The sequence below is a fragment of the Bubalus kerabau genome, chromosome 2 (assembly GCF_029407905.1).
Source record: "Bubalus kerabau isolate K-KA32 ecotype Philippines breed swamp buffalo chromosome 2, PCC_UOA_SB_1v2, whole genome shotgun sequence".
NCBI classification, from domain to species: Eukaryota; Metazoa; Chordata; class Mammalia; order Artiodactyla; family Bovidae; genus Bubalus; species Bubalus kerabau.
The window spans coordinates 198,777,965-198,788,587 of NC_073625.1; the positions used below are offsets into that span (position 1 = coordinate 198,777,965).

Here is a 10,623-nt window from a genome sequence, read left to right on the forward strand (position 1 = left end):
AGCAAGAGTTGGCCTGTGACAAAGTGAGCAAGTGGTAAGTAGATAATGGGGAAAAAACTGCAAACAGGCCAGTATTTCCAGAGCTGCTGCTGCTGCTGCTAAGTCACCTCAGTCATGTCCGACTCTGTGTGACCCCATAGACAGCAGCCCACCAGGCTGCCCCGTCCCTGGGATTCTCCAGGCAAGAACACTGGAGTGGGTTGCCATTTCCTTCTCCAGTGCATGAAACTGAAAAGTGGAAGAGAAGTCGCTCAGTCATGTCCGACTCTTAACAGCCCCATGGACTGTAGCCTACCAGGCTCCTCCGTCCATGCAATTTTCCAGGCAAGAGTACAGGAGTGGGGTGCCATTGCCTTCTCCAGAGCTAGTTTTCTTTAATAACTCATTTGCCTGTGGTTATAACTTTATAGTGTGCAGAAGTCGAGTAGTTACATTTTCTGTAATTCAGACGGGTTCTCATAATCACAGTATATCCTACCTCAGTGCTGCGGTAGGTAAAAAAACCGCTGCGGCTCGGTAAAAAAACGTGAGCCCCTTGAAGGCAGCGAGTGTTGTATCCATTTGTCCTTGGTGCACAGTGCAGAGCTGGGACGCAGCAGCATGAGTCATCTGTGTGATAAAACTATAGGCACAGTCTTCTGAAGCCTGCGGTTCTGCAGATGGTTCCGGGTACTTGGTAACTGGGGCAGATCTGAGAACCTCTATTTTTGCCCCTCCATTTCACAGACCATTTCTCATTTCAGAGCTGAGGGGAGCAGTAAAATCCAAGCCCGAATGGAGCAGCAGCCCCCTCGACCCCCACAGCCATCCCAGCCGCCGCCACCTCCACCTATGCCGTTCAGAGCGCCAACGAAGCCTCCGGCTGGACCTAAAACCTCTCCCTTAAAAGATAACCCCTCACCTGAACCTCAGCTGGATGACATCAAAAGAGGTAGAGAGCGGTTTCTGGAGCCCTGGTATCAAGTTGGAGGAGGGCATTGATGTTTCTGTGGAGGTCACAGGGCTGGCAGCACGGGCATTCTCTGCCACTGTAGCAGTTTATGCAGGGCTCACCATTCCAGAGGTGATGGGTGTGCGGGGGTTACCAGTCACCTCGTTTGATAAGGGGGAGTTCAGTGACTTGGGTTGTGGCTGTCTCTGTAGTGGTCTGCTTAGAGGCCTGGGATTTAAACAAGCCTGACTACCATCTGAAGGTCCATATGGCACACCTTAAGGCTTTGGAAGAAGAGAATTCCCAGGTGCTGGGGTTGAAAACCAAGCGTGCCAATGTAAACACAGTGTCTAGGTTAAATTCCTCAGCCAGTGCTTTGTACTGACACAAAGTGTGAAGTAGGAAAGCTCCATAAGGACCAGTGGCCTCAAAGGACTTAGCTGTCTGGTCAGGCTCTCTGCAGTGAAAGCCTGAGACACAGCTCACCGTGGTTTTCTCCCCCACACAGTGGATGGTTTTAGTTGTCCAGACTCTTAGGAAGTTATGAAGGTAAGTGTTGTATTTCATATTTTTGAAGTTTTATGAAATAAAATTAAACCCGTAACAGCAGTAAACAGGAAAAGATAAAAAGTTGCCCTTGGGAAATTTGCCTTTTCCACCTTGTGGAAATACTGTCTCTTTGCAAATGAGATCACTGTGTGTGGGGCACAGTTGTTAAGCCTCTGGATTTTGTTTTTCCTCCTGGACATTGGAATGCTGACTGTGCAAGTTTTCACTTTAGCTGAATAGGAATTGGGCCATGAGTGGTTGGTTGTTGCCAGTTACGTTTAAAGGAACCATAGTCATTTAAGGTCTCGTGGTGTGTTTGGACAGGGGAATCTGGCGCCTTCCCCGATGTGTTCTGTGGTGGATCCTTAATACGTTCAGGGACACTGAAGTGGTCGGGTAAAACGTGTTATTTCCTGCTTTACGTTTAATACAAGCATAGCACCTAAAGGTATGGCTGTTCGTCAGATGTGTAAAGAGGACGGGAGGAAGAGAAAGACATTCTTTAGCAGCCTTGGCCCCTCCTGTGAGCCTTGTGGGACGTGCAAGGAGAGGACCCCAGAGGCTGTCTGCTCTGGCCCTTTCTTTTTCCAGAGCGTCCTGGAAAATTCATTGCCTTCCACCTGGGTCTCCCAGCTGGTTAGAGGTGGATCCAAAGCCAGTGCTCAGACCTTCTAGTTCCTGGTCAGATATTTCTCAGCGCCTGAGCAGAATATTGCTCTTCTCTTATTTGGTGTTTAATCCTGTCATTCACAATTTTTTTTTTTTTTTCCTTTTTTTTTAAGCAGATAAGGCCAAACAGATTTAACTTCATTTCTTAAAAGAATCGTTATCTTGAACCAGGGTCCGTTTTGGGTACTTTGGGTGAATTAAATGTTTCCGTTGTCTCTCCAGAGACATGTTAGGTGTTTTTGTTTGTTGGTTTTGGTTATTTTGTTTGTTTTTAAGGGCTCGAGAGGTAGGAGCTCGCCTTCAGGTACCCGTGGTTGCTCTGGGTTTTGCCCGTGCCCTGTGTGCGGAAAGCTCGATGCGCTGACCCCGCCCTGTCGTCTGTTCCAGAACTGAGGGCCGAGGTGGACATCATTGAGCAGATGAGCAGCAGCAGTGGGAGCAGCTCCTCGGACTCGGAGAGCTCGTCGGGGAGCGACGACGACAGCTCCAGCAGTGGCGGCGAGGACAGCGGCCCCGCCTCGCCCCTGCAGCCCTTTGGCGGCCGGCCGGCCGTGGCCAACGGGACCGGAGCCGCGCGGCCGCCGGGAAGCACGCAGCTCATGAGCACCCTCAGTAAGTGGGCCTTCCTGCCTACAGCCCGGGCGGAGCTGGGAGGGCCGGCCGGAGTGGTGGCTTCTGTCGTCTTACACCAGAGTCTATAAACCTGAAGATACTTACGGCATAAGAAAGGGTCCTGCAAAGACAGTTTGAAGCAGAAGGGACCAAGTAAAGTCCCCAAGCAGTAAAAACAGGAAGCACAGAATTAAAAATCTGTTCCTTTTCTTTGCTTTTCTGTATTGGCACAAATTAAGTTTTGTGGATTCTGGGAAGTGCTGACGTGTGAGTTTGGAACCAGCCAACCTTGGGCAGGCGGGAAGAAAGGGACACTAGTGTCCGTGGCCTTCGGCACAGCTGGTGGTGGTAAGGCAGAGGGGAAGGAGAACAGCCGTCTTCGTCTAGGAGGCGGGGAGATGCAGGCCTGCGCCCTGTCCTCTCGCCAGAGCCCCTGGAGCTGGGTGTCCTCCTGGGCTGGCTTCGGGAAGTGCCGTAACCTGCTCCTGTGGGGCAGGCGGAGCCGCTCAGCCCCACACTGCAGACGCCTAACAGACGCCTTGTGTGGGCCGGCCGTGTAGGCCTCTGCCCGCTGCGGCGCGAGCACTCCCCGCCCACCCCAGTGCGCACACTCCCGTGCGTGCCGTGCCCTGCTCCCCTACCTGAGTGGGTTCAGCACTGTTGTGAAGCCAGTGAAGGCTGTCTTCTGCCATCTCACGATGCAGGCTGAGCTTCTGGATTTCAGGTATACTTGGCACTCTTCCCCATTGGTTCAGGGAACTAAGTTTTACTCTGGACCTCTGGTATTCATACTGGAGAATGACCGCAGCGCCTGTGACTGTGTAACTCAGCTCTTGTTTTACCTAGTCAGTGCTAAGCTTCCTTTCCTCCCAGAAAGTAAGAGCCAAAAATAGTTCAGTGCATGTTTAAGTGCCTAAAACTCCTTTTTAGTTCTTTATGGCTCTTTATTAGCTCTTCTGGCTTGTAGCTTTTCCAATGGCAAGACCTTAATCTTTGCATACCACATATCCAATAAAGTACTAAAGTTACTTAAACTAGGATCGTCAACCAGAACCAACTTAGAAACCCTAAAGTCAAAGTAAATAGCACAAATCTCCTAAACCCTAATGTAAAAACATACTGAGTGAAGATAGTATTGTTTTCCTAAATGGTAGCATGCATTATAACTTTTCCCCCAAAAAACAAATGGATCAGCTTGAACCTGTGTCAAATGAACTGTTAAGAAATCTCAGAACTGAGTCTTCAGCTCCGTTATGCTGAGCTGTTCACATGCACGTCACCTTCTTCGTAAGCGATGGTGCTCAGCTCTTCTGATTGGGATTACTTGCTGGTGCTGTGCCCTCCTTCCCACATCTGGGACAGCAGAGGTCACCTTTATTGCTCTCAGACCTCTTTCTGTCATAAAAATTATTGAGGACCCCAAGGAGCTTTTACGTTTATAGCTTGTGTCAGTGTTTACCACATTAGAAATTAAACCTGAGACATGCTTAAAATACTCAGTAATTCATCTGAAAAAATGACAATCAGCCATATGATAATAAAAGTAACACTTTTATGAAAAATTTTCTAAATAAAAAAATATTTAGTGTGAAGAGTAACATTGCTTTAAAATTTTGCCAATCTCTTTTACAAAGTAGGGAGTTTACATCTGCTTCTGCATTCAGCCTTGCCATCAGTTGTGTGGCTTGAAGTCTGTAAAGAAAATCTGGCGTCACAAAGGTTTATAGTTAGAAAAGGGAGGAGCTCGGGTCAAAGTGTTCCGAAAGGGCCTCGGGGACCCTGGGGTCCTGAGAACACACTGAGAGGACATCAGTGATCAGTGATGCAGAGATCGGTGATCCAGAAATGTAGTTCACTTTTGTTCTGTTCCAGGTGGTATCAGCTGAGGTCCTATGAGTCCTCTTATTCTTTTAGATGGAAAAGCTTTACATTCTTCACTCCTAAACCTAGATGTTGCATGCTGAACAAAATTGAAGGTTTTACAGAGCTCAGTAGTTCAGACCTGAGGTGTAAAATAACGTGACTATTCCGGCCAGAGGGGCTGGGTGTGTGTTTATGCTGCATTAGCATATTATTGGCATAAACAGAATTTAGCTGCCTGACCAGGAAACCCAACTGGGTATTATTATTTTTGCTCTTATAAAGAAACTTTATATGAACAATTCCACTAGATAGTCAATTTATGACTAGTTTTTGCTGTTTATTGAGACGTGTAAAAACCGTGTAGCCAGTCCCTCCCTGCTCTGCCTCATTACGCAGTATTGCTGTCTTTTGCAAATGCAAAAAGAGCAATTCTTTTAAAACATTGACGGCACCAGTTTTGTGGCCGAGCCAAATCAGTTTTCCTCCATAATTAAACTGAGCCAGCCTGGTGTTACTGGAGCATGAGAGCCCAGACAGGCAACCAAAGAACCACGGGGGAGCTGTTTCTAAACTGTGTCCTTTTGGTCTGACTCTGTTTTCTTTTTATAGGAAATGACTTGCAGTTGAGCGAGTCTGGCAGTGACAGTGATGACTAGAGCCGGATTTTTTGAAATCAACTTTTTGGTGCACAGATCTGCCGCGAGAACAGGCTGCTTGAGCGTGCAGTCCACGCTGAGAGGAAAATGTGGGGATTGTGACTCTAGGAGGAATTGGAGGCTCTGAAGTGCTCAGACGTGCATGTCTTTAACTTAGTGGTGATGGGTGATTTTCTCAAGTAATTTTTGAACAATCTCAATGTTTCAAAGTTCTAAGTAGATCTATAGCAGAACTAACAGAATTGTATCTCTATTTGGTTAACACTGTTAATGGAAACCAGACAAACGTGCCCTGGTCTAGGTTCCTCAAAGGCCACTTCTTCTCCTGGCCAGTGCTTCAGTGTCAAACCTCAGCAGCCACCAGCGTGACCAAATGGTTTGCCCCAGTGAAAGGAGGGGTAGGGGGAGAGGGCAGCCTCAAACCCCAGCACGGACACGTGTTCCAGCCACTTCCAGCTATGGACCCGCGGTGTTGAAGAGGTTCTGCCTGACCCGGCCTGGCAGGCCTGTATAGAAACGGACTTCAGGAAGGGGTACGAGAGCGTCCGTAGCGGGGCCTGGAGTCGTGGCTCAGCCCCATGCCTGCAGATGAGGAAGGGACGTGCGTGGCTGGCGTGGGGCCAGCGTCTTGCCCCAGACCAGGCCTTCCCACTGCTGCCCCTGAATCTCTTACCGGAACCAGAGTCTTGTCCATGGGCCTGTGTAAGAGCTGTGTTGTGCATCGGAGCTTTTCCTGGATTCCAAAAGATAGAAGTGTGGGCTCCTTCTCTCCAGTTTAAATCCACGCAGTCCCTGAATACATCAGTCCCACGTGAGGGTCGGTGGGGAGGAAAGGAAGCCAGCAGCCACGGTGCTGATGCCCGTGACTCGCTTAAACTGGGGCTTTCAGCTCCGCATGGATCCATAACGAGAGGGCTTCTTTTGAAGGCTGCCAGTGGGGACTGCAGTGGGAGGGCTGAGGTGAGGAGGCCTCTGAGCAGATGGGCGGGCAGCTGCTCTCCAGACTGCGGTCTGGCTGGGGGGCATGCAGTGTGCAAGGAGCAGGTGTTGGCAGGGCTCCCCAGGTCTTGCTTTTGTACCGCTGTTTGTGCCTGAGTCCCAAGCTGGCTCGTTTTTTATATGCAACCAGAAGAAAGTCACAGGATTGCCTTCTGTGGTGTGCCGTTTCCAGATGAATCTGTTTTTTGGGGGAAGCGTTCTGTACACCATGGATGTGTGATAAGTCGTCCCACAATTAGTGCGTTAGTATGGAGTCGCCCGCTTCTGTCACCTGAATGATTATGTCCTGAGAAATATCTGTCGGCTTCGATTCAGCCGTATTGAGAACATGAAGACTGACCTTTCTCCTGCCGGTGACCTCTCCCTCCTTGGCTAGTGGAGGGAAGCAGTCTGGACCCAGGAAGAAGCTAGGTGATTGGTGGCAGGGGCTTTGAGTTGAGCCTCACGAAGTCACCTGTGTCCCCTGCGCAGTGGTCCCAGTAAGCTGGAGTGGGGGCCGGGAAGCCTGCTCAGGCCACTCCACCAGCTGCGCTCAGGGCTCACGCCAGCGCCTGTGCTGGGTCCTCTGCCCATCATGTGGTTTCGTGGAGTTCATGGCAGGTAGGAACTTACTTAGAATGAATTGATTGTTTTTAATTTCTTGGTAATGACCGCTCAGGGAAGCTGAAGGTCGTGGTTGTGTGTGTTAGTCACTCACTCATGTCCAACTCTTTGTGACCCCATGGACCGTAACCCTCCAGACTCCTCTGTCCATAGGATTCTCCAGCAAGAATACTGGAGTGGGTTGCCATTGCCTTCTCCAGGGGATCTTCCTGAGTGAGGGATCGAAGCTGGGTCTCCTGCACTTCGGGTGGATGCCTTCCCGTCTGAGCTGCCAGGGAAGCCCAAAGGTGATGGTCGGGAGACGTGAATTGTTTCTGGACGTGGGAATTGTTTCACCGCTCTTCACTTGTTCAGGCTGGGGCGGGCACCAGGAACTTGGACTAAAGATAGATCTATTTAAGCCTCTCTCCCTCCTTTCCTCCCCTCAGAGGCTTGATGCGCGTGGCCAGCCCGGGGTCTGGGCCTGTCCGGGGTCTGTGGGTGCCTCGGCAGTGCCTGCCGGTGGCCTGCCTTGGGGGGTGGGCCCTGCACGCAGCCCCCGCCCTGTCCCCGCATGCTGGCCCTGCAGGCCTGTCACAGCTGCTGGCCCAGCCCTTGTTCTGTTCTCTGCACAAGTCTGTGCTGGTTGCCTCCGCGCACCCTCCAGCTTTGCCCGGCAGAGTAAGGAATCCTTTGTTTTTGGAAATGAAGCCTCCAGCCTCACAGACCCCCTCACGAGTGCCCTCCTGCCAGCCAAGCTGTACCTGTTCTTCCTGCCTCTGTGCCTTGTTATCCGCCTGCCCCAGCCCCGCTCACGGGGCTCTGCGGGTGCCGCCAGCCCACACGGACCTTCTTCTTGCTCAAGCGCTGGTCGGCGTGGACCCTGAGCGGGCCCTGTGGTTCTCCTCTCTCTTCCCTGGAGCTTGCAGGAGCAGACTGGAGAGGTTCACAGTCTGGTGGGAAGAGGGCACAGAACCGTGGGGACGCTCCCGGCCTCCGGGGACAGCTGGAGACTGTCTGACCGAAGCATTAAAACGGCCTTTCCCTTGTTCTGTGTACCGTCTGCCACTGGGTGCAGTGAAGCATCTGAGGAGCCGTGGCAGGCAAGCCGCCGTACGGGCGTGATTCGGGGAAACGTAACAGACTAGAGATGTGTCGTGACGCCACTCATTAACTCTTTTATTTCTGTAGCAGAATCATTTTTTTAAAGTGTGGTTTTAATGTGTATGTGTTTCAGTGGTGGAAAAACTTGAAAATTCCAAGATCCTTATTACTTCCCTATTTGAGACGCTGGTTAAGTAGGCTGTGTGTGGAGGGGTGTGTGCATGTGAAGTATTTATTACACTATTCTGAAAGAGTAATTGTCTCTCATGTGGATATGCATTAGGTGCAGCCACAGCGTATGTTTCCATTTGGTGAGGAAGGTAGGATCCATAAAACTCAGGCCTTAACCAGTAGGTTGGACGACAAGACCAATTGAAATGTCATGAAATGTCTTTGTTGCTGTTGTTATTTCTGTCTTGAATTCATTGTCTCGTTCTTTAATGATTATTAAAATCTTGTGCCTGAAAGTTTTATTTTGCTTAATTATGAAGTAGACATGCATGTTTATATTTATGCAAAATATTTGCTGTAAAGTTTTTTTTTTTGGTTTACTCTTTTAAAAAAAATCACTAAGTAAAAAATGAAGGTCAGCAATATACATTTGTTGAGTTTTCTTTTTTTTTTTTTTTACTAGAAATCGATCTAGGAGTCAGTGAAAAATGTAGGGTTCTTTTAAGAATCCTTTGTGCTTAAGGCTAATTATCTAAATTGATTCCCTTTTTAATTTGGTGTTTCTGATCGTTAGCATTTACACTTCTGTTTTAAGAGGCCTGAAAATCAGAACCAAAGGATGGCTGTAGCAAGCCGCGTGGAGTCTGAGGCTGTACTGGGTCTGAGAACCCTGGGGGCATTAAACTGACTCCCTGGACGTGTCTCCTAGTCGTTTTAGCTCACCTGGACCGCCGTGCTACAACAGAGGGCCCATGTACACCCCTGACCCCCGGTTGACAGTCTGGAAACGACCGCGTGGCCGCCGCGCACGCCACACCTGGGGTGCAGCAGCACCGACGCCTGCCTGGTGCTCTTGGTGCCCCTGACAACTCCAGGCTGGAAGTGACCACCTTCCTTTGGAATTCGCTGGTGTCTTTGACCTGTTGGTTGCTCGGTAGATTTGGGCTGAGCATAGTTACACGCTCAGAGAACAAGGCTAGGAATCCTCGGCCACGAACCCTGCAAGTATCTCCCATGCCTTCAGCTAGACACGGGAGACAGCCCAGACTCTTGGGAGCGGCGGCGCGTGTCCGTCACCTAAGGGAGTCTGATCCTCAGTGAACTGTTGCCGTCAGAGCAGTAGGTAACAGACCATCCCAAAGCTGGATGCTTAAGATAGTAAGTATTCATTTTGCAATTTAGACCGGATCTGGCCGGGCAGTTCTGATCTTGACCCCTTCTTGTGCCTGGGGTCTGACAGATCTGTCTGGGGTGACCTCAGCCCACACAGCACGGGTCGCTCAAGTCAACTCCATGTCCTGTCCTCCAGTGGCCGGGCCTGGGCACATGGCCATGGCAGGGGCAGGGGCGCTGGACGCTGCGACTGCTGACACCTCATTGGCCAACGGACGTCACTGGGCCAAGTTCAGGATCGAGGGCAGGGTGGGCAGAGATGCTAAAGCCACCCACGGGAGGAAGGGCAAACTTCACTGGACCTTGGGAGCTGTGGCAATTATTGGGTGATTACTGCAATCATTCACCACCACCCCAGTGGACGGCATGTCTCCAGCTGTGCTAGGAACCTTGGGCCACAGGATCGCTAAGGGCGCTCCAGGCTCTGGCTTTTCTCCTGGCCAGATGGGTGGATGGAAGGCCAGAGGAGCTAAGACAGATCTGAACTGATCCCTGCAGAGGGTGCCACGCCCAGGCCATGGGCTCCCACAGGGCCCTGCCCGTTCACTGCGTGCGGTTTGCTAACCTACCCTTTCCAACCCAGTGCGCCACTCTGGTTACCTATTGCTAAGTAACAAATTGACCCAAAACTTTTGTGGCTTAAAAAGATCACCGTTTCATACGATGGAATCTTTTAGAACTAGAACAGAGCTGGGCTGGGCAATTCTGCTTCCTGTGGCTTCAACTGATGGCAGTTGGCAGATGGACAGGCCTGCCTTCTCTCCTGTGTCTGTCCCGTGGTGGGGTTGGCTGGAAGCAGGCTCGTTTGGGGCCACACCTGGCCTCTCTAGCAAGGCCGGCTCAGGGAGTGTGTCGTCCTAATGTTGGCTGCTTCCTGTAGGACGCGTGTTCTGAGAAGCTGCGTGGCCTTTTATGACCTGGCCCCGAAGTCACACCGCCACATTCTATCAGAGCTGTCAAAGGCTCACCGAGATTCAAGAGGAAGGGACACAGACCTGTCCCCCTTCAATGAATAAAAGAGCCACCCACTCGGGGTCCCCAGCTGTCTCCCCTGCGTTTGTGGCCTTGTCTGCTTTGGGCTCCAAAATCACTGAAGATGGTGACTGCAGCCATGAAATGAAAAGATGCTTATTCCTTGGAAGGAAAGTTACGGCCAACCTAGACAGCATATTATGGAGAAGGAAATGGCAACCCACTCCAGTACTCTTGCCTGGAGAATTCTGTGGACAGAGGAGCCTGGTGGGCTGCTGTCCATGGGGTTGCACAGAGTCGGACACGACTGAAGCAATTTAGCATGCATGCATGCATTGGAGA

At 50.7% G+C, this 10,623-nt stretch overlaps 1 protein-coding gene across 1 annotated transcript in view; it reads left to right on the forward strand.

The window, feature by feature from the left end:
• Nucleotides 1-8,561, forward strand: part of EAF1 (ELL associated factor 1) — a 15,237-nt gene extending 6,676 nt beyond the window's left edge. Inside the window, exons 4-6 of the mRNA XM_055569962.1 lie at nucleotides 744-931; nucleotides 2,537-2,761; nucleotides 5,234-8,561. Of these exons, the coding sequence (XP_055425937.1) occupies nucleotides 744-931; nucleotides 2,537-2,761; nucleotides 5,234-5,280 (460 nt within the window). The 3' untranslated portion in view covers nucleotides 5,281-8,561. The remainder of the gene's footprint in view (nucleotides 1-743; nucleotides 932-2,536; nucleotides 2,762-5,233) is intronic.
• The last annotated feature ends 2,062 nt before the right edge of the window (nucleotides 8,562-10,623 follow it).